This window comes from Eutrigla gurnardus (genome assembly GCF_963514095.1).
Source record: "Eutrigla gurnardus genome assembly, chromosome: 10".
In the NCBI taxonomy this organism is placed as follows: domain Eukaryota; kingdom Metazoa; phylum Chordata; class Actinopteri; order Perciformes; family Triglidae; genus Eutrigla; species Eutrigla gurnardus.
The window spans coordinates 7,705,345-7,729,917 of NC_139924.1; the positions used below are offsets into that span (position 1 = coordinate 7,705,345).

Sequence of the window (24,573 nt, forward strand, 5' to 3'; positions counted from 1 at the left end):
GAGGAAACGCCTTTTGAAGCATTAGCAGGCTCCTGATTGGAGGGAGCAGAGGAAACCAGAGACGGGAGCTGCTCATGGGAACTTCTCCAGCTCTCCATTCAAAATTGGACCCTGGTTAAAAGGAAAGAAATCAGGTTGATAGGCTATGTTTTATTAATTTTTTCCTGATATCGTGCATAATGTGCAAATTGAAGCCGTATACACTCAGTGATGAAGCCCAGAGGGGGAATGGTGGTAATGTTTTAATAGTGTTCATCACATGCTTGTGGAGCATACACTTCAGACAACACAAACAAGTAACATTTCTTTGCACTTGAAGGCTGGAATGTACACTAAAATCAAAATCAGCGATCGGGCATGGACTTCAAATAAATAGCTGGTATTGTTTTTCTTCCAGAGGATAATGGATTTGACATCGCTGAACATCCGTTAGTAAGGGAGCAGCTCCAGAGACCCAGAGATCACTCGGCTAAGCAGAGACAAACCCATTTTGTTGTCACGTGATGTTTGCCCCATGGATGTGGAGTGATGGATAAATGGATGCATTCAAACTAAACCTTTGTTTTCATGTCAGTTGAATTGTAAAATGCATATTTTGGGACTTTTTAACAAATAATCCGACACACATATGCATACTTCTGCACACGCATACAGTAGACGCCACAGGCAATGGCCCAATAGAAAAGACTTCAGGTAGCTCCCTCTTATTTCCATGTCAACCTGGATGGATTCTAAAATGCCAAGACAAAGCCAGCCTGAGTGAAGATGCAGGGAAAGCCAAAGATTCTCTTTGTCCCAGACTTTGGGACTCTAAACCTGGAGTCGGTGATTCATTTCAGGCCACACAAACGATCCCGACACCTATGACGCATGTCCACTTTAATGGACGGCATGCACATAGCCGGCGTAACCCCCACTTGGAATTAAAATAGTTGAGGAAAACCATGGCTATCATTGAAACATGTTATGTTCAGAAACATCGACTTTAATTGAAATCAGGCTGCCTGCAATCATTGTGGATTAGAACTGTCTCAGAGAGGCGGCCAGAGGCTTTCTGAGCAGTCGAGTTGAAAGCACTACAATCGTTCTCCTGGGTGCATAAACTGACAGTGACAATGATCTACTGATGTTAAGAGGCTCAAGACGGTGTCATGACAAGAAAGGTGGGAAAATACAGAAGTAAACGACATGTGCTACGACAGATAAGCATTTGAGGAAGTTTCTTCATAATCAGCTCAGGTTCATATTACTGTCAGTCAGAAAATTCAGTCAACTTTTTTGCTCTCTTTCTCCACAATAACTGAAAGAGTGAAAAATGAAGTCTTTGAGATGAATTGCTGCAAAAAAAGACGCCACGACCATCCCAGTCGGACCGCCGTTCCTTTTTCAAGACGCAGTCCTCGTTACAGTCTCTTCTTGATGAGTTTCTCTAGTTTGCGGATGCGCGACGACTCCTGCTCAGGAGTGGGGAAGCTGAAGAGAGAGGGGCCGCCGTCAGCCCCGGAGGGTGGAGTGGGTAGCCTCTGCCTGAAGAGCTCCAGCATGCTGCTCTGCTCACTGCGCTTCAGACCCTATACAGAGATCCACACACACAAACACTTTAGTACGCTAACCAAGAGGAAGATGCAGTAACAGGTTAGAAAAAAAACCAAGATAAGGTTACAGTGAGAGAAAATGCTAAATTGCCATGTTAAGGCAATAGTTTGACATTTTAGGAAATATGCTTAATTGACTCTCAACTTAAGTTAGATAAGAAGATAAATACCAGCCTGGCTCTGTCAAAGGAAACACAATCTGCCCACCATCACCACTAAAGCACCCTAATGAACACATTTTAATCCACCCAACTACAACTTGGGTGTTACGTGCAAATGTTAATTAGTGAGCTTTAGAGGTGCTGACAGGCAGATTGTGTTACCTTTGAACAGAACAGGACTCGCTTTTTTACCCTGACTAGCTAAGCTAAGCATGTCCATACTGAAGTTACAGTGGTATCAATTTCACCTCCCAAAATGTCCAACTATTCCTTTAAATTACAGGTATAGTGAAAACTGAGTGACCTTCATGTCCAGAATCTTCTGGAAGGTCTCAGGATTTCCATCAGCCAGGAGCTTTATGTAGTTATCAACAAACACCACCGGTGGTTCATGTGGGGCCATCACCACCTGCGGAAAAAGTAGAGTTTAATGTTGGTTTCACCCCTCCCCTCCTTTCCTGTGAGCCATCATGGGACGACCCAAAGATCTTTAAATGATCCCACATGGGGTAGCTATGGCCCAAATGAGGGAAAGGGGGGCACCGAGTAGTTCTAGCTGCAAACAAAGTTAAAATGATATTGGAAAAAAAAAAACCCACGTCTGACTTTTTCCTCTTTCCTTTTTACACGCCAATTACTCCATGCATCGGTGGGCAAGAATTGGTTTTACCGGTAATTATTTTGGGGGTATAATGAGTCTGGGCAAAATCTGCATTCATCAAGAGCATGCAGAAAAGCTTTAATGGGGCACATGTCTTTGTGGATTGGATTCTATTTTTTTCTTTTCCAACAATAGAGACTGGGAGGAAAACTTCTTGCAGCCCCTCCAAAGCAGGCAGAGCAACACATGGCTGACAGACCCCGACCTCCCATCTCATGCATACAAATCCACGCAGGGATCATCTCACAAAATGTTTCTCCTTTCCTTCTCGTCTAAAAGAGACCCAATCTCTCCTTTCAGTGTTTACTCTTTTTTTTTGTTTACTAAAATATATGAGACGGTGCACATGGAGGGAGAGAGTTTAGCATCAGAGGCAGGAGAGAAAGAGAGGGAAGAGCAGGCATGAAAGGCTCAGGATTGTGTGGAATTTGTTGCTTTCTTACTAGCCCTGCTGACTGAGTGATTTACTTAGCAACTGTCCTGGAGCCAGGCCAAGGGAAAGGCCTGTAGGGACCTTGTAAAAAAAAAAAAAAAAGAAAGAAAGAAAGAAAGAAAGAAAGGGGGGAGAGGGAGTTTAAGAATGAAAAGGGACATAAAAAGGGAGAGCGAGAGCAACTGAGTAAGGGTGGGGGGGCTCAACACGGGTGGGGAAAGGGGTTTCTTTTAAAGACTCCCCAGAAGAGAACTACAGAGGTGGGAGAGAGAGCTGGAGCTGTGGTGGGCCGGGCTGGAAGAGCGTGGAAAACAGCCACGTCTCACAGGCGTCGCACCGGCCAGGAGAGGCCGTCTCAGACAGACAGGAAGAATCATATGTTCTTCAAACATAACTGAGCGCTGGCTTACAAAGCAGACAAGCCAAACACAGTCATCTTCAACACTCAAGGTAGATACTTTGACAGTTACGCAAAAAAGGATCGTGGTCACTTCCCACCTATTTCGAACATCAACAGGATAATATCTGATTAGTGTGAGATCATCGAATCAACACTAGAACTATAACAGAAAATAAATGTGTATTTGTGTACATGCCATGGAAAACAATTCAATTATGCCTGAATCCCAAAGTGAGCTTTGAAAATGTAAAAGCGCCACTTCAACTGTTCCAGTGACTTGCAGTTTCTCAGTGGGGGTTAGCCAGATTTAATTTCATGTTGCAGCATTTCATAGTGTAATTTAAAACTATTGTTGAGTCTAGACAGAGGAATTCTCGTATTGACTCTCTTTCAATGGGTTTGTCTTTCAGAGGCTTCGGTCTCTGCCCAGGGTGGAAGCAATTACCTGTGAGGAACCTTGATGTTGCACTAAGTTGATGGTTAAAATGCTGGCCATACTACTAACGCTTTTCTTTTCTCATACGGGCTTTCTCTCTCCAAGGCCAGAAACGCTCACAGTAGAAATTTGAATGGCTCTTGAAAACGTTTAAAAAATTTTTTTAGAGCGATGTAATTCAGACAACTCATCCTTTGATGCCTTCTTGCTACCAGGGACACAATGCAATGCTTGGTTGTATCTTATTCACAGGACATTATTGCCCATCACTCTAATTATTACAAATCATTTTCTTCTATACGATGTGTATTAATGCCTTTTTCTTTTGATATGCTGTGCAGTATCATTTTTCTAGCCTCGGCAATGATTATTATGTCGTCTGCTGTCACAGTAATCAATGAGAATCCCTCGGAGGCCTGCATGCATTGTCAGCGACGTCTGTGAAAGTTCTGCAGAGGGCCGTATAGATCACATTCCAGCTGAAGGGGCCCACTGGCAGTCGAATGCAGAAAAGGCAGACAGTGAATGCTGATGCGAATGCATTCTATAATTCTATAATGCGAAAGCCCCTTTAATGTGTGGCAGATGAGTGGAAATACTCATATATACATTCAGGGCATTTTTCCAGGGAACAAAGACAAGCCTTAAACGGAACATATGGAACAGTGTGCATCCCAGAAAACAGGCAGAGGAGGCTGTCAAATCTGGAATGGTGAAAGGGGGTTTGTCAATTTCTGAGACAAAACAAAGTCAGTGTGCCTGAAGGCACGAGTCAAGACGTAAGATGATGGTTACAATATTAGACCGGAATATAGCACAGCATAGCATGGTTAGAGCAGGGCCCTCTTGCTGCTACAAACATCAAGACAGTCCAACCACCATGACTTCAGGAAGGAAAGAGGGCCGCCCGGGGGGTCCAAGGGAAATCAAGGGACAGGCGTGTATGTGTGTGCATTTCAGTTCACTCCAGAGACAGTTAATTAGGGTGTGGTTTATCTACGGCAGCCACATGCCATTGTCCCCTAGGGTGTCATAAGGTAATTATGAGTCAAGGCTAACGGACTGAATCTGATATATACACCGTGTCATACTGCATACTGTGTTTGTGAGTAGATGCATGGTTATGTGCAGCTACATATGTACTTACTCACACCTTTCCACTGGCACAACGTCAACTACTACTACTGTGTTAAACAATATGAATGTGTGTGTGGTTGTGTGTTGGCCCATCTCTCACTCATTAAACCGGTGGGGCATAGGCTCAATTTGTATTCCCAAAGTGGGCTATTTTATGGAAAAATCATAAAGTCCTATTGTGAGAGACACAGTATATAATCTGAGAGTGACTCGAAACAAACTTTAATACTGGCTCGCCAGTCCAACCGCAAACACTCGAGGGATAAAAGATCGTCTTTTGTTGCTTCTTGCGATGGAACCGTAATCAGTGGAAAAAGCAGTTAGCTGAAGGTTGTGCCAAACTATTCCTGGTCAAGCATTAACGTCACACCAACACTCATGTTTGTGTCAGCGTTTCAACAATAAATCTGTACAACGGCAAACAAGAGATAAACCCATTCGGACCACACTCACACCAAAGGGTCCACCTGAAGCTCCAAGCCTTTAAAAGGTCAGAAAGTGAAGCTTTGGTTGTATATATGGACGTCATGGATTTAGCCGAACAAGCTAAATGTCATTAAACCTCAAGTGTCCCATAAAGATCGAGCAGCACTGATAGTTGTTTAAGTTGAACTATTTTGTATTTAGAGAAGAACTCAGGTTCTCTTTAAAATCCATCAGTTAAAGATACGAGCTCGTTCCGAGTATATATGCGACGGAGTAAACTGTTTAAATTCATCCCTGCAGGCCTTAAGTGCAAGGTTGAGTGTTTTTCCAACATCCATCCAAGGTGCCTCACCTTGAGGATCATCTCTGCGCGGGTCATGCCTTTCACCACTATTTTGGTGTAGCTGGCAGGTGCCTTGCGGAGCACCTGGGAGCCTATGGAGGGCAGATCCAGCAAGACTGTCTTCAGGGAGTGAGTGTCAAGGAGGAGCTGGTGGGGTAGGATACACAATACAGAAACGTAGGCATATGTTATTGAAGAGTAAACATATAAACCAGTCCACAAATGTAGGCATGAATTCTCTAACCATGGTCACTGAATCGTGTAATATCACGCATACACGTCTGGTTTAAAATGTGCTTGAGATGATGATAATGCAGCTCAAATTCTGCTTTAGGACAGATTAACATGAATTAAACTTACTTGTTCAGCTCCCACCATGCTGATAGGTTTACATCTGAACAGGTGGTTGATAAATTTGGGAATGAAAGAACTAAGGAAAGGAAGGAGTGAGAAAAGTGTCAGCTTTGGTAACAGTAGGGCTTATGATAGAACAATGATGTGCACATGAATGCTTGTGTGTGTTGGTTTGCATGTACTTTGTGAACTTGATGCAGAATTGTGTGAAGTATTTGCGTGTGGAGGCCAGATTTTCTCTGATGATGGGCACATTTTGCTTGATGTGCATGATAATTGACGTCACATAAGGGCTCTGGTCACCCACGTGCTCCACACTCTGCCACGGCATCTGAGAAAGAGAGAGAAGCTTTAGAACGGGAGGTATCGATTAAATATTGATTGTTATCCTGTTATGTGACAATACTTTTAAATGCATTACAAATTGAAAAAAAGACTATGGAATTTACAAAACATATTTCCTGGATGATGATTGGCAGCAAAGTGTGTGTGTGTGTGTGTGTGTGTGTGTGTGTGTGTGTGTGTGTGTGTGTGTGTGTGTGTGTGTGTGTGTGTGTGTGTGTGTGTCCAACCTTGCTCATAGCAGTGAGCGCAGGGTCACAGGCAGCATCGAGATCTTGAACAAGTAGCTGGATACTGTTTGAGATCACACTGACAAAACATCAAAGTAAATTAATGACACCAATAAAACATACTCTTCACATGATAGAAGGTCGTGAAACATAAGAACAACATTGTAGTCTGGTAGTTGACACTTACGTGCTGAATGTATCCATCTCCCCGGTCAAATTAATTCTCTCCACTAGGAGTTTATCTACCTTTTCCTTTAGCTTCTCTTCCAACTGGAACATAGAAAAACAAAACCACAAATATAATCTTTTAATATAAATAAAAAATAAAAAAAGACCAACTTAAAATGGCTGTATGCGTGTTGAAACAGCACGAATGAAACCGTCCCGGATGTATTGAAATCATAACGGCCACTGTGAGTTCCTTAAAACACTGATGAAACACAGGTCAAACATTCAGTTACTGCTACGCTATAGGCATTGCTTATGTCCTCTTGCATATACTGGCACTGCAGTTCAACTTAAGCATGGATTCAGAGATATTTCAAGTCTGTGCGTCTGTATGCTTAATTTGTGTGCATGCCTGTTGTGTGGTAGCCAGGCAGTACTCCGCAGTGCTAAGGATGCTACAGATCAGGCAGAGCTCGTCCATGGTGAACTTTGCAGCTTCGGAGCCTTCTTTCTCCTTCAGCAGACTGCTGATGGTCAGGCCCACACTGTTACTGCTGGATCTGGATAGAGAGACACAGAAACAGACGTTTAACATAAAGAAAAGACATTTCTTATGGTCCAATCAGTAGTACTGCCACATGTTGTATATGTAAATTTGCATATATAATTCAAGAGTCTGAATTGTTAACAGAACACCTGTATTTTCTCAATTGATCAGAACTAAAAAATGATGAGTCTACTAATAACTAAGATTTAGCTGTTGTTCAGTGTTGGTACTCCTATAAAGACACGCATACATATTTGAGTGATTGCTGGTTTCAGTCTTTTGTGTTTTAAATGTTTGTGGTGACTTTGCTTTGTCTGCATTTGGATCATAGATTACGGTATGTCGTAAAGTTGCAGTAATTAGAGAGATCCAGCCCCAAAATGTGCGTATTGTTTTTCCTACAACTGGCTGATGTGGACATCTGTGCTTCTTTAATAAAAGCACAGGTAAAGAACTAGTAACCGAAGCACAGGCATAACTACAAGGAGACGCAAGTGTCGGGATGCTGCACCAATGAGATTTCAACAGCGACCCAGTCATTAATAAACGTCACAAGAGAGACGTGGGTGAAAAAAGCCACAACATATTTCAAGCTGCTTTCGAGGGGCCCCCTCCAATCTGTCTCAGCGCACGCTCTTGCAAAGCCTTTGAGGGCATCTTTGTACAGTGTTCACAGTGATCCAGCTCAAAATATGGTACACATTAGTCAGCGAGTGCAAGTGTGTAATTAGCATGCATGCATATCATATATATGAGACAAAAACTGAGCACGCTTGTGTGTGTGCATGTGTGTGTGCATGTGCGTGCGTGCGTGTGTGTGTGCATGTGTGTGTGTGTGTGTGTGTGCGTGTGTGTGTGCATGTGCGTGCGTGCGTGCGTGCGTGTGTGTGCGTGCGTGCGTGCGTGCGTGCGTGTGTGTGTGTGTGTGTGCGTGCGTGCACCATAGCCAGTGATGAGTTCTAATGTGACCAATGAGCCAGACATGTTTTTGCTGGTAGCATATTAGGCTTTGCCACAACATAACCAACTCCAGATCCCTCCTAACATGCCATCCCAATCCATCAAACACATGGAGGACTGAAGACATTAAGTTTCAAACTAAACAGCCCCTTCACCATACGAAAAGAATGAACAAATACGGGCATGACATGCTTGTTTATGAAAAAAAATTAATCGCAAATTAATCTCTGCTTGTGTTACTGCCCAGAAAGTGTATGATTCTTGTGGATGGAAATGGTTGAAATATTAGTGAGTGAACACGAGTGAGTGTTTTTTGTCAGCGGGACGGTGTATGTGGGATTGGACTCAAAATAAAATACACTGCATGTGTGCGCTGTAATAAAAGGAACATGTCACCATGTGCGACAATGTGGCTGAATGGTGCGTTTTTATAGTCTTTGGAAAATAATGGAGGGCTGTGGCTCAGTGGAATACACAGGCAATACTTGTTAGTACAATTAATTCATTGTTGGCTTTGACCTTTTCATGGTAATTGTCGAAAAGAAGAAACATTTAAATATTGCCAGACTTTGACTATAATATTAATATGGAATGACTGGATTTTCAGAGAGAAGTTGCCTTTTTTATTATCCAAATCTGTCCAGCAGACTTAGAGCCAGCACCTACTGACCATTACAGAACATAACTCTAAATCTCCATTTCTAAACCACATGAGGTCCCCTGGTTATACTAGTCCCATACAAATAGGGCTTTAGTTTTAACTCTACTATTGGATTAAGTTTACTCAGGGAAAACCACAGGGGCCCCTAGCTCCATATTAAAAGTACAACTTCACTTATATGAGAAAGGACAAGTCTAATATATAACTTTGTTTAAATGACCAAACCCAAACGTGTCTTACTTAGGCAGGTTGCCAGAGAGGATCTTCCAAGCGTATTCTCTCAGGAATTTCTGGAAGATGGTTGTGAGTGCAATCATTGGTTCTCCGGTGCTCAGTTGGGAGCACTGCACCATGCACTTCTTGTAATAGACAAAGAGGTCAGCACAGCTGGGCAGCACCGCTCCGCCCTCCTCCGTGCCGGCCTTGGGTGGGCCTTGCGCTCGGAAGTCAGCCACAAATCGGTCAATCAGTTCTCCCAGGTTTCTGCGGATGCCCAAAAATATACAGTCAACCCCAAAAAGGTTCACACACACAAGTACAAATGGTCGGATTAGGTGCACATGAAAGTGATTCAATTAATCAAATAGATACATTTAAACATAAAATATATGATGGATTCACCCCAAACATATTAAAAGTATAAAACAGGCAGACACAGCCAAATAAAGAGAAGTATTCCAAGCATATCAAAAACCTCAGCACTACAGTCAACAGGCCCACAGTAAGTTGGTGTAGCCCAATCCTACTGCATCTTGGAACTAAAGCCAAGGACAAAACAAGCAGGCCACTGTTCTCTCCTGCTATGTCCCACTGGGGACATGCTGATCTGGCTGTTGCCTGTTTAAGGATTTTGGATTGAACTGAAATGAGGCTGTAGCTGCAGAATAGGTCAACGCTGTTCCCTTGGACAGACAAATAGCATTTAACGGTCCAGAGAGCCAAGAGCCAGGGGCTGCATGCAAGCACAGCGGTCCCAGAATTGTGTTCAGTTTCGAGAAAAAAGATTAACATGACTGGGGGAGGGGACTGATGGAGGAGAAGTGAAGGACGGTGGTCGAAGAAAGAGGAATGGGAGGCAGGAAGTAAACAGAAAGAGATGAGACTGTAAAGAGCTGGGAGAGAAATACAAAAACTAAAGAACAAGATATCGAGATGGAGGGAAGGAGGAATGAAACTAAAATTACACAGAAAGATAGAGGGGTACCAAAAAGAAAAAAAATAAAGAGGTGGGAATGAAAATAGGCAGATCTGCTGTGGCAGCACTTATTCAACCTCCCTCTCTCTTTCTCCCAGCGTCTGTGGTCGTGTAGCTAATGGGAAACATTTCTGCCACAGTGGAGACAGAGGCATGTACAGGAACAAGAGATGGAAAGACAGAAGAGGCAATGAAGTAGAATGAGAGGTGGGGGATCTGATTGATGAGTGGGCAGTGGAAAAAGGCTGGATGTGCCAGCTTTAAACACAACCTGCTCCTGATCCTGGCTTTGTTTACCACGACCCAATTTGGCCCGATCTGCTCGTGTGTGTGTGTGTGTGTGTGTGTGTGTGGCTCACTTGTCTTGGGATTCTATGTAGACGTATAGATGAGGTTCGAAGCACTTGGAGACAATGCCATGGAAAGGGTTGTCTGGAGCTTTTGGCTTCCTGGGCTAAAATAATGGAGGGGAAATGAGGAATTAGTGAAATTACAGATTTAAGTTGTAGCTCCCCTGAGTACCAATCAGTGAGCTTATGTTTGCCACCAGCTCAGCAAGCAAAGGTCGATGTTAAAGCACTGAACACAGTTTGCAAAGATAAGGTGGTGTCACATTTACTTCCCATGCATACACACAGCTACCGCCTTATTGGCTACACCTAACTATAACTGAAGCAGCCCCTCATTGAATTCTAGTGGCTTTAGCCTGTGGTTCTGTTGAACTGTGTTGTGTTATACTTATAACAAGTATTTCTAACCTTATTGGAGGACTACTTTGGGCTACTGAACTATTGTATGATAACATGCTTCAGCTGAGACGTTAACTATTGTGTTCATGTGTTCAAACTACTGCCACATAAGCACATGGTTGTAAGTTCGGTTAGTATGGGATATATTTAAATCAGACTGCTACACCACTGTTTCACTTGCCACTGCGTTGCCAAACACAAATTAGCCATATTATCTTTAAGAGGAGCATTTTAGGAAAAAATAGATTCTATTCAGCCTCAAGAAAGCCCCACATCAGAGGGAGAATCATCTGGCTATCCCTTTATGTTGCAGAACATGTCAGATGGGGTCATTCCAGGACAACTCACCTTAGCCAGATCCTCTGTCCCCACTTCCTCACCTGCCTCATCCTCCAGGAAGGGGTTTGTGGAGTCCAGAGGGCTCTCTGGCCTCTTCTGCTACAAAAGCACAGATAAAACTTCAGTTTTCTATTGCTCAGTTATTAGAATGCCACCAAGTCAATTCATGTGAAAAATACTCTTCACTAAGAGAACTGTTTCTGCAATTTTCACAAACTTTTTTAAAATTGCATGTTTATGAAGACCATTTCATGGAAGGATTTAGTGGGAACTGCACCTCCAATTACAAAATTCCACCCAACCAAAATCCTGATTGAATTACAGAACCCAACCATCATGGGTGTGTACTGAACTGAAGACAAAAGGGCCTCCGACTAGCCTAAATATTATCAGTTGTGAACAAGCGTGGTCTAGTTGTGTCCCAACAAAATAATCATAATCTGTCCATTCTCTGCATATCACTTTCAACTCCACATACAACATGAATAATACAACAAGAATCAGCAATTTCATGTAAATGTGATTATGGTGCAAACAAAAGCGAGCAACATCAAAGAAATATTTTTGCCTTAATGGAATCAATCTGCATGCAGCCATTTTGCTTAAACAATACTGAAAGTATTTCAGATGCTGTATACACACATGGAAGATTTTACTTGAACTTGAAAAATGCTGCGATTGGATGACATTTCATAATGCAAGAAAGGTGTTAGTGAAGGGCAGGACTGCAATTACAATCTCTGATCTTATTTTCCATTTGTTTTGACATTTTCGGCTTGAGTAATTTGAAGCAGCTGGCGTTAATCGTCAGTGTGTAATGTTTGTGAGCGTGTGCTTTTCTCACTCCAGGGGTGTCAGTCAAGGTGCATCCTGTGAAACGTTTGGCCAGAAGACCCTCGAAGTTTGTGGTCCTCTGAATAGCAAACAGGAGCAGCTTCACCTCAATCTCCTTAGCCCGCGTTCGCATCACTTTGGCTAGCTCCACCCTTACAAGCACACATGAAAAAATACACATATCGTTAGTTTAATTCCTATGCTTTGACATCACAGAATTTTGTAACAATTCTTTTTTATTTGTCTTTTAGCAAAAACTAAAAGTCTTGCCAGACGTTTTTTTAAAGACATCACTACAATTTCTGCCAGATGTTTTTTTAATTGACAGCTGCAGCCGGGAGTAACACACAAACTGTGCCCACTCTATCTTTCCTCATGTAGCTGAGGGGGAAAAAAAGACTGAGAAGTGTGGACACAAGGTCATTGCCCATGTGGGCCACCTACGTTAACTGCACTGAAAGCCAAATCACAGACTCACATCAGGCACGCGGTTCACTTCATAATGCAGAAAAGTTCCACAAACTCTCTCAATTTCTGCTTTTTTTTATTTAATTTAAATAGTTTTTCCTCTTCTTTTCTTGCTGACAGAGACAGCATAATATATTCATTAAATAGGCTGCAGTCACAAACCATAGCATGTTTAATCTAAGGTGAGTTTTTAGACTGTGTGTCGTGGTGCATGTTTACCTGGTGATGTGGCAGAACTCCACGGCAATACGCTCTGTCATGCACCACTCCTCGGGAAACATGCGGCCATACTTCTCCTCATAGTCCACCAGCTGCCGTTTGATCCAGGCATAGCGGCGATCGATCTTGTCGAGCCATGCGACCTGTGCAACAATTATTTAGAATATTTTTTAATATATACCTGAATAACACCCTTTTCAATTATATATTTTAATGCAGTGAGATGTGATCGTGTACATTTTAGAAGTCAAATTCTAACTCACATCTTGGTTTTCCTGGAATAGTACCAGGTACTCGGAGAGGTGCTGCCTGATGAACTTTTTGATGATCTCCTGTTTGATGCGTGGATCCAACACATTGGCCACCAGACAGGCATCTCTCAGCACGTTACTGGGACCACCTGGTCTCTGGATGGATCAAAGTAAAAGGTTGACATAAAGATTTTTACAGAACATTATCTAAATAGTAAATAGTAATAGTAAATAGTCCAGAAATAAAAAGAAGACATCACAAATCTGAATATCCAGAAGCCAATACATCATATTTACCTTGGAGCCTTGAGAGGGGAAGGATTCTTCAAAATCTGCAAGGATCTGAGTCCCCAACTCACTCTGTGCTGCCTTTACTCTAGAATGGACCAAAGACAATAACACTACATTATTTGTTGTTTTATCAATCATTCAAATTAGAATGCTGGCAACTTTACATGGAAGTGACCAATATCCAACAAGCTTTAGCGACTTGAATCCAGAAGATACCTTGTTTAATAATTGTCCAACAGTTGCAGAGAAAGTTGCTTGGTGGCAAACCTCAAGACCAGCGATGTTTTTGAAGTATTCACAGCTCCCACTCTTAAAATCGCTATTTTAAAATATTTCAACTCTTATATAATGAGGTCATTTTAGACAATCCAAGTCTGTCCAGCCGTCGGAGAGTCAGCGCTCGCCTGAAGGCATCCAGGCTGGGTTAACCGAGGACAGCACCAAAGGCCATGACAACTGTCCAGAGTAAACAGGGTTGGGTGCAAAGATAGTATCACAGATGGATGGCAACTGAACTGGTAGCCTTCGTTTCGAGTGCTCAGCTCACTATCCAGCTATCCGCATCGGTCTGGTCAGCTCTGAATCTGATACTCTAATCACACACACTGCTCTACAGCTCCTGTTTCAGCTGCGTCTCACTCTCTGATAAACTGATGTCACAGACAGCAAGCTGACAGCAGCAGATCCCGTCTGTGGCTGCATTTTGTCCCGTCATGTATGTGTATGTAGAGGATACAATAGCGCTACACGGTGTAGTTGAGACATAGTGAGAAAAGCAAAAATAAAAAATAAATCAAAGTTGATCCTGATAAAAGGTGACAGCTGCACTGACTCCATTTCATCAGGACAAAAGGCCAATTTCACTGAATTAAAGAAGTTAAGGCAAGAGTTAAAAAAAACCTGTAACCTTGTAGATTTTTACATTCGTGACTTTAAAGCTTGGGATATATATCTTCTATAGCCTGTATAGGTTTTACTACTAAAACATGCACTTAGCTTATTTTCCAGAAGGGGAAATTATTTGGTTTTATCCTACTTTTTTAATACAATTAAACATGTGCATTGACTAAATAAACATCCTTTAAGTATAGTCTTCACAATCAGATTAATTTGATTTTTAACAATCACGCTATCACAAACATATTTACTTTTATTCAGTTAAAAAAAAAAGTTTTATCAATTGACATAAATATTCTGTCTAAATTATTTACCTTCTCCCTCAATGTTCTTTTTAAAGATTTTTTTACCATTTTAATTTGAATTAAGAAGTCAAAATAAATGTAGTGTTCTCGCTTTTGTTAACTGTACATACAATGGTTTAATTGTGTAGGTGACAGGCTGCTCACTGCTCTAAACATCCCTGCTGCTTTTCCTCCTGGCTGTAATTCTGTAAAGTCCCCATCTAAGTATTCATCCTGCCTCTAAATCAATTGCTGGCTGATGTTTGTCTTCCGTTGTAGTTTTGTGGTCGATGTGTTAGTGTGTCAGAGTTTTCCTATTAGTTACTTTCTATATACTTTCTATTAACTGTTTGTGTCCAGCTGTCCCCAGAAACACACACAGTGTCTCTCCTGTCATCTGTTTCTCCAGCAGTCTTCTTCTACACAGCTGTTATTTGGTATGAAGACGGTCCGCCACACCTTAGTCATAACAGAACAGATGGTCATCCTCTTTTTGTTTTGAGGGATCAGCACCACTTTGAACTTGAAAATCAACGTGACCAATGAGTCCCAAATTGATTCTAATGTTCTCGGAAAATAATGGTAAAATGGAATTTATTTTTCAAGTCAGGGCTGTGGGAAACTACAGTGTAACAATGCACTTTGTTCTGTGTGTGTTAATCTCTGTGTGAGTGCTCTTGTGTTGAAACAAAATACCACATCCAGTTATTGCTATGAGTAACAAACAAACATTCCTAGATGTGCGATATCTAACAAGTGAAATTGTTATATTGATATACATGTTGCGAGCACGAACAACCATCTCAGTGCAGTGCAAAATCTCATAAAAGCAATTTCCAAACACACACATGCATGGACACCCAAACACACACTCGGAAAATGAAGCCACTAAGCTCTTACAATGAAAGAAACCTGGCATAATGGGAGCCCATTCACTGTTTCCTTCCTGTGAGTTCCTGTATGTGTGGGGTTGTGCGTGTATGCATGTGAATATCTGCATAAACAGGATGCAATGCGCAAAATACCTCAAGCCAAATACTGTAACCACTTATCCACAATTCTGCTGACAAGCTGCGGTATATTTCAGCAGTAAGCAGAGATCGGGCTTTGAACTAGCTACTGGAAATGAACATTTCTTACAGCTATGCTGCTCACGCAACAGCCCGAGTGATCTGGAGCAAGGTGTTCAAGAGCAGCTGCAATGCAGCCAATACAGTCATAGAAAGTGTAGTTGAGGAGAGTATGTGCAAGAAGACACAGTACATCACGGGTGAGTGTGTGGTGTAAGTGTGTGCATATCAGTTACCTCTCAGAAAGCTGTCTGATCTGTGGTATGCTCATGTACTTGTGGAAATGTTCAAGCACATTGACCACTCCCTGCAGCAGGTTGGCCACCTCACCATACTGCCTCTTTCTGGTCATGGCTCTGGAACACAACACATGTGGGAATTATTTCAATTATTATGTAAAGAAAATCTATCATAACTTTAGCTGTTTATCCCTCACATGTGTACATTCATTCTTAACACGCTATGGGTGACAAATGAGATTAAAATGATGAAGTCCCTTGTGGGAATCCACATTATGTTTATCTTTCCACCGATACAAAAACTGGTGAAATGATATGTGAAGTTCAACATTACTGAAAACAGACTGGATTCCAATAAAACTCATCCAACCTGTGGTTTTCACAACAACAGGGCCTCTACACAATCTCAAATACTTTATTTTGATCAAATAAGCTTCAGTGTAAATTGTGTGCATCTTTCGGTCTGCTCTGTTATATATGATTGTACCCACTCTAAAGAGTCAACTCCCCCTGCCAACATATGCAGGTGGTTCAGGGTGGTGATGGATGTCGTTAGGTGGCGCTTGGCATGGTCCAACTGCTTTATGTCCCTTGTAATCTCCTTGACCTGTGCAGGAGAGGAACAAGTCCAACAAGTTGGTCATATATAGCATGGAAGAAAGGAGAAAGTAAACATACAGAAATGGAGGAAGCAAGAGAAAGTGAACAAATGTAAGTGGTTCACTAGATGGGGCGATAGGACAAAGGGAAATGGAACAAGATGAACGACACACCCATTGGTTTAAGAAACATTGCTCCTACATGCCTCCGGAGGGAGGGTCTCCCCCCCCACCCATCCTTCCACTATGCACCCAGCCTTCTGGCCTTCCTGTGACACATGTACGAATGCACACAACACATGCACGCACACACGTTACTGAGAGGTACATGGACGGTGCATTTCCTCGACTTTAAATAACTATTCCCACTCTACTGTAACGGAAGGATAGAGGGTGTATCTCCCATGTTCTAGGGGTCATGACTAATGTCCTTGATGCACTAAAGTACTGCTCAATTTCATCTATCATAGGAAGCATGTTTATCTGGAAACGGATATGTTTCTTGTATCTCTGAAATTGTAATACAGTATAACAATGTGCTGATCTGTTTTATCCTGTTGGATCATTCAAAAAATTGGATACTTAATGAAACCTGACTTGTAATGCGGAATTAAATAAAGTACATAAAATGTGTGTGTGTGCGTGCGTGTGTGTGTGTGTGTGTGTGTACCATTTGTTCAGACTTCTCTGCCTTGTCCTTGATGTCTTTGATTTTGCCAAAGAGTTGCTGGATAGCTATCTGGGCCTCTTCCAACGCCTGCCCAAAACAAACAGAGCAATATGAAACATACAGAGAAACAGAAAGACACATTTTCAACTGCTGTGAGAAAAACACTGATAATGTGCGTGTGTTTGTGTGTGTGGGTGTGGGTGTGTGTGTGTGTGTGTGTGTGTGTGTGTGTGTGTGTGTGTGTGTGTGTGTGCGTGTGTTTGTGTGTGTGTGTGTGTGTGCGTGTGTGTGTATTCTTGTGAGTCGGCACCACTATTGAGTGGTCTGAATGGCCTGGAAAGTTTGAGCCCCAAGGAATTCTAACGGCAGAGTCCAGCTCAGTCCATCACTAATCATGTCAGAAAAACACATGAAGCAGTAACAGAAGCAGGATATGGAGGAAAAAAATGGGGAAACCAAACTGTTTGACCATAAAGTTGAGAGGAACAAAGGGATGAGAAGCTTCTCATTAAGTCTACTTTCACATATTCAGCTTGACTGAGGAGACGGCCAGATTTGTCTACCTGCTGGCTGATCAATCAGTCGAGCAATGGCGAGATAAACAGTACAATACATCATTCATTTTTCTTTAAAAAAAATATGGTGCACTAATAACACTTTGTTGTGAGAAGCAGGGTATGGGCAGAATAATTGGGTGCCAGTCCGGGTCAAATTTCCAGGGATGTTTTCCTATACACGCTCACCACTGGCTTTGGGCCATGTGAAACAAATATCCCACTTGCCTGTTCCCAGCTCTGGAATACAGACTAATTGGCCATCTAATTGGTGAGCCATCTCGATATCTGACATTGGTAGGTCTTAGTCTGACACATGAGCCATGAGGCTAATCTCTGTGTAAAGGCTGTCCCTATAAAGGCTAAAGAGATTATTAACAGTTTTCACAGCGTATAAACCCAGACCGGATTAGATCCCATTAGACAGTTACAATTGTAAGAAAGTTAACCTGCTATTTTAATACTTCCCCAATCATCTGACATGGCAGCTGTTCTTTGATGGTCCTACACAGAGATTGTGCTCTGACATCCGATGCCAAAGTAATTGGCTTCACTTGACCTGATGCTGTGACACAACTTGACTCTTAGATTCTCACACACACACACACACACACACACACACACACACACACACACACACACACACACACACACACACACACACACACACACACACACACACACACACACACACACACACACACACACACACACACACACACACACACACACACACACACACACACACACACACACACACACACACACACACACACACACACGGAATGCTAACAGCCGGCACCAACTGTGGAAGGAATTTATCACGTTTACAAGCACCGCTAAGAAACAGTGACTGGGCAAACAAACAAAAACTGCACACAAGCATACGCACACACATACACAACCATAAATACAGCCTGCCCTGACAGCAGAGGAGTAATTTTCCCTGGTGAGCACTCGGTGACGGTGTCGCGGAGACACAAAGTCAAGACGACACCATGTGACCAGTTCATAAAATCAGAAAAAGAAAAGCAACAACCTTCCGAGGAGTGTTAACCTAAATGTTGTTAAAGTAAGATAAAACTTGATTTACTCTGTGTAATATGGTTTTCTGTCAACACAGTCTGCCTTGGAGGCCAGACAGAGAGGAAGACTTCTTTAATAGTGATGAGCAGAAGCTGACTGTAGCTTACATGGAACCCTCTCTTTCTTTTTAGACTTCAAACAACCCTTTGGTTGTTGGGTGATTGGATGAATGAATTGGGGGGAAAGTAGGCAGGTTATGTGCTTACTCTTTGATCTGAGAGTGTGGAGGAAGGGAGTGCCACTGAAGAGGTTCCCTGGAGGACTTGTTGAGCAAACAAAGTGTATGCAGAAGAGGCCAGAACCTCCAAGGCTGCAATTGTCGCTCATGCACACTCAGCTGAGTCAATCTGGCTTGCTTCCTCGCGCTCATTTCCTGTATTTAGCCTTGAGGAAAGCAAAGGGAGACCACTGCCCAGCAGGCGCCTTCATGCCCGAGATTGTTATCTGCTCTCACACAAACTCGCACATGCACACCAGTCAGCGTATGGTGCAATAATCAGAGGACAGCACAGAGCACGGGTTCAAAGGCACACATAGGGGGTACTATAGTTTCTAAAGGGACGATTAAACAGGCTTGGGATGCACTTCTCCCTCTTACAGACATGAGTGTAACCTCGGAGTTCAGGGCCGAACACTATAAATCTGATTAACCAAACAGGGTTATTTAAACATTGGGTCCTTGCTAAATCAACGCTTCATATAAACATTTTTAGAGAGACAGTTTAGAGAGAAGATTGTTTCACTTAACAGAGTAAAGAATAGCTTGTGAAATGCTTTTTGTATAGAATAAATCGTAGTGTTTAGTCATAGCTAAGTCTGACAGTAAATAATAGCCAGAACACCCATTTCTAATGCACTTTGTTATAAATATGCTACTATGCCGCTGCTATGCATTCCCTTGTTAGTTTAGTTTTCCATTCATAAAACAATACAACATTTTAGTGTTCACAGATGACATTATGGTCAGATTTAATAGGCTATACTGAAAAAGCACAACATAAATGAGGACAAAGTAAAGAGCATATAACAAATAACAATGTTTTTTTTGTGTGTGTGTGTGTGTGTGTGTGTGTGTGTGTGTGTGTGTGTGTGTGTGTGTGTGTGCGTGCAAAACAACCATTCATAGTTATGATATTGAGTCGACTATGGAACAAGTGTGCATGCAGTATCCACATGGCCTTGACAACAGGCAGGAGGGAACATTGTACATTTGCCACCAATCTGCCCTGATCTTCAGCACATTAGGAAATAAAATCTGTACTATTTTGACCACATGAAGTGACGCAGGTTTAGAGGGGATAATCTGGATTGTTATGCAACGAGGAACGAGCTGCAGAGCACTGCCACAATTTCCAGTTAATGACAGAGCTTGTGTCATTATAATTGAGTCCGTTTCTCTGCCCCTGGACACCATGTACTACAGTCAATCATACTGTCACCATTTTGGCTTGTGGGGCCATGCGTGTACACATCTGTCTTAATGTGACACAATAGATATTTCACCACCACCACCATTTTTATTTATACAAATGAAGCAAAATGTTTACTGCCAAGTAACACAGCCATTGACTAACTAAATATAAGCTCTATTAGCTGATGGTGACTGACGATCAAAAGAATCACATTTCTACACTCTGTAGCATATAACTATCCGACTCCCTACACGAAAGGAAAACACAGGAGACATTATTCCCCAAACCTCCTTCACTGTCTCTCTCCTCCATCTTGCTCTCTTCAACCTTTTCCATAAATGTTACCATCTTAGGTTTCAAACGGGGGATTACATTCAGCTCAGTGCGCAAGTTCAGTCAACAGCAGAAATGACTAAATTGCTGATATTGTTGGTTTTAATATATTGCTGCCTTTATGTTTCAATCGCCATCTTGAAATGTAAACATCTCCATCTTTCCGTCTGCAGAAAGGATTTTCCCTCTGGAAATGTTGGAATGGCACTGTGGGGTTGGAAAAACAAACTAAAATTATTGTGTGTGACTATATAATGTTATTGGTCTGGAGGGGATTTGGAGCGTTTCCGCTACCAAACGGTAGCTAACTGGGAAAGACAGGGCCACCAGGCCAGACACCCTGACGACAACGCACACCTAATCATGTCAACTGGTCAGAACATACATGGCTCACCCGTCAGGTGTCACGTTCCCTCTAAGCCACAACTTCTTGACAGAGCAAGGACCTGGATTAAATCAGCAGGGGCTGTTCTTTTCCGTCATGCACCCACAAGAAAAGGCAAAGACTCAAAAGCCTGGGTTTAAAGAAATCGAAGTATTTACATACGAGAATCTATTTCCCAGACGTGTTTTCCGTAAAGAGGGGCAGATTGAGTGGTGGGAATGGTTCTGAGTCATCCTGTCCTTTTCCATGGAAGCAACGTGGAGAGAGGAAAGAACATGTTTTTCTGGGTTCGGAGAAACCAATGGCACTATTCTAACTTCAGGAGAATTATGCTGTTATGAGCACCACCAGTGATAAAAAGGGTCTCATGGGTGTATGTACAATATGCAAACGTTGTTGTTCATCTCCCCATAGCACCCATTAGGGCATGCAAGATCTACATGCTGTATTTCTACAATGTGTGAGAAACAATCCTGCATTCTGTCCTTCTGGCTTAGACCAACACATATCACTTAGTCTTTTGCGAACAACTGAGACTGCATCACCACCTTCACCATAACAAAAAATATCCACCAGTCGATCAGGATATTCTAACCATTACAGTGTTATGTCTCTAAATGACCTAGAGGTCAACTTACCTGTCTGCCATCCTGGCCCACATTAGTCTGGCCTCTCACCACTGTCCTGATGTTGTCATCCAGGCGCCTATCATATGTTACGCAACATAGCACAAAGTCAGATTGTGGGTAAAATACAAACAAAAACAGGACATGTGTTATCAAATAATTGACATCAGCTCACCTGATTTTCAGACGAATCTTGTTTACAACATCATCAATATTAGCCAAAGACTGAGGAGAAATAACAACAAAGAACAACAAAAAAATCAGGAAAGCATGAAACAAACATACAGAAGAGAATAGATGGATTACTCACAAAAAAGTACGCTTTTCTATCAGTAATACCCTTTATTATATCATTCTGGTACATTACCCTGTTTAAAGTGTTGTGTTGTTGACCCTATATATTATTATACAGTTTGTAGCATTTAATGCATTTGTGTTTAAACAAGCTGTGTATTTTGCTTCAAATGATACACATATTCTATCATAATCACACACACAGGTAAAATGTAGGGAACATCTCACCTGCTGAATTATTAAATGCATGCACACTACTAGGAGACCTTCTATGTATGCAGGGTTACAGTGACCCCTCCTGGAGGTGAGGTGAAGTACATAGACATGTACGTGGATAAGTCTATGTATTTACCTAACCTACAGTATGTATCATGCTAACATTGCAATGTGCAGTATATACACAATAGGCATTCATATAGCATAAATTATACTGTCTGCTTTTCTCTCTAGTTGTTTTTATTCCCTTGGTTATAATGGTTACTTGTATTGCTCCTGTTAAGGAAATGCAACAGTTCAAATCTATGCAACTTCTTGGATTTATGAAGTACAGTATTGTTCAAAAGTTTGAAATCACATTAACCATTCCACCCCTAAATACCCTTCAATTTGTATTTTGATCCCCAGTCCAGAAAAGCTAAAACTGACAAAATCACAGCCTAAACTTTCCATAGTATGTTCATCTGAAAATGTTTATCTCAGTCTGGTTGAAGCATCGTAAAATGCTTTGTTCTGGTGTAAAAACTTGACTTGTTTTGCAAACTTTTGACCGTTTTGAAACTATGGCATAGTCAAGCTTTTGTGGTGATTTAACTTTTGAAGGGCGGTGTCATGGTGCAGTACATTAAGTTTTTCATAAACCAAAGATTTGAACATTTCACAATAGCATAAACAATTAAAGCAATGTCTGAATTATTTTTGTTTCATGGTTAAGGGTCCTAGTAATGTCACTGTCACGCTGCCATGACTTACTGGGACGCCCAAGTAGATCAGGGACACTGTTAATGTTATACAGCATAAGTAACTGGTCGTGACAGTAAATGGACACTAATATATATGTAAGACACCTTGTGAAGTCTGGCTGCAGATGTTTCTGTGTCACCAACAGTACCTGCTCAGTGGGGAACAGTGTGTTGATGTATTCCACAGCATTGAAGTCTGCTCGGTCCAGTGGGTCTTGACTGGGGAAGACCTTGTTCAACAGAAGACACACGACTGAATATTTGATGGAGGATTCATTGGGATGACTTCCACTTTAGCCAATACCACCGTGTGCAACGTCAATCCAGTACAGGTGGTAATAGTATCTTAACATTCACGGCGACAATTACCGAAGATAACAAGTGTCACGCTTTGCTTCCAGCTGACGTTGGCGTTATCCCAATATATAAACAACCGGACACGCGTTTCTTAATCTAAACACTGTTAGCATTGTGGGGAAATCAGTGTTTTATAGTTAGCGTTAGCGGTGGTAATGCAGCGGTGTCACATACGGTTAGCCTGCTAGCAGCTGGTGTGTTAGCAAGACCAACAATGTTTAAAAAGCAGTAATAGTCACGAGGTTGAACACCTACCTGTTCAATGGCTAGTTGCACCTCTGGGGTTAGATGCAAGACAGCCTCCAAATCCTCAGCAAATTCAAATTCTTCCTCCTCCATCATTGTCAAAACATAAACCCAACACCTCTCCTCGGCATACCACTTCCTGGTGAGGAGGATTCTGGAATACCGGTGACGTCAGAGAAACGATGCATTCAGGACTGTCGGAAATCTGAGTTGAATGAAATCTCATTACCATACATGTTTGACTTGCTCTTTCTCACGCATCCCTTTACTGTCTGACATTGAGTGCAAATTCAATCCATAATCAGATCTCTTCTCTCTTTGGAAGTGCACATGAATAAAACAGCAAAAGGGTGAATCCAACAAATATATGAGTTTATATGAAGGAAAAATTATTGGCTGACATGATGTGACAATTATGGGGAGGGAGTTAATAAGAGATGGTTATTATTAGTTAGACTTATTTATATGTATGCAGCACATTGTTAGCTGCCATTCAAAGAACTTTACAGCGGTTTCCTGTTTTTCTATTATTAGTTCTACACGTTTACCAAATCAATACATCAGTAGTAGTGCAAGATTTTGAAGGTGGGCATCAGGTGGCGTTCTACAGGGCGCAGTCAAAGTGAGTGTGTGGTTCAGTGATATCAGGGTAGATTTTTTTTTTTAAATTGAAAACAATTCTCTACCTAATTGCATGCATTAATCGGAACCAAAAGGGGAAAAAAATTCCAGGGAATCAAATGATAAATTTTTACATTAAGGGCTGAGTATATTGAAACAAACTTCAAATTCCACTTTTTATTGCCCTGCTTGTACTGAGGTGACGAGAATCCTTTCTGAGAATCCTGTCTTTTTTTCTGCTCACTTATCTCCTCATAGTTCTGCACTGACCTTCATACATCATGGGGTATCCTGACCCAATGACAATGTGCCCTGTGCCCTATACACATCTTCTCTAACAAGAAACAAGCTTCTCACTATAGTAAAACATACATTACTGACATACAGTATGTACACACATTGCCATTCATGGAGCAGCAGTGCCCCCTGCTGTAAAAAGAAGCAACACACAAACACAGGCACACAAGCTCTCGCTGTTACACCGCCAACAGTGTTTATTCCAAAAGGCATATGAACCCATAGGAGAGCTTTGAGGACATCTATTTAAAGGACTAGACAGAAGAAGAGAAGAGCTGTGTCTAGAGGAGAGGGGAGGAGGAGTGGATTAGTGAAAATGCAAGAGACGACAGAAGAGTGAGGAGAATTGAGGACAAATTAACGATGGGCAGGTCAGAAAAAAAATGTACAGAAAAGACAAAAGAAGACAGAAATGGCGGTATCAGGTTTAATACACTTTAATTT

General features: G+C 41.9%; 1 protein-coding gene across 2 annotated transcripts; it reads right to left on the reverse strand.

Annotated features, from left to right (window-relative positions):
* Positions 1-229: 229 nt before the first annotated feature.
* Positions 230-23,361, reverse strand: vps53 (VPS53 subunit of GARP complex). 2 transcript variants are annotated; one of them, XM_084020287.1, is made up of 22 exons: positions 23,221-23,361; positions 22,758-22,838; positions 21,531-21,580; positions 21,368-21,434; positions 16,960-17,046; positions 16,182-16,297; positions 15,688-15,807; positions 13,207-13,285; positions 12,922-13,065; positions 12,659-12,801; positions 11,982-12,123; positions 11,147-11,233; positions 10,409-10,503; positions 9,095-9,337; positions 7,099-7,246; positions 6,706-6,788; positions 6,519-6,597; positions 6,129-6,277; positions 5,953-6,022; positions 5,602-5,739; positions 2,061-2,165; positions 230-1,571 (listed from the first exon to the last, which is right to left on the reverse strand). In XM_084020287.1, exons 1-22 carry the CDS (start codon positions 23,305-23,307, stop codon positions 1,404-1,406), a joined length of 2,481 nt encoding a protein of 826 aa, XP_083876413.1. In that variant the 5' UTR covers positions 23,308-23,361; the 3' UTR covers positions 230-1,403. The 2 variants fall into 2 exon arrangements, with proteins under 2 accessions (XP_083876413.1, XP_083876412.1); XM_084020286.1 differs by having other exon boundaries at positions 11,147-11,236.
* Positions 23,362-24,573: the final 1,212 nt, after the last annotated feature.

Bases quoted from the DNA above. Each gene is read 5' to 3' on its own strand.
- vps53 (XM_084020286.1), bottom strand. From the start codon at position 23,307: ATGATGGAGGAGGAAGAATTTGAATTTGCTGAGGATTTGGAGGCTGTC. The intron at 16,298-16,959 runs GTACACACACAC...TCTCCTGCACAG, and splicing joins CAGAGAAGTCTGAACAAATG to GTCAAGGAGATTACAAGGGA. The intron at 12,802-12,921 runs GTGAGTTAGAAT...ATTGTTGCACAG, and splicing joins TATTCCAGGAAAACCAAGAT to GTCGCATGGCTCGACAAGAT.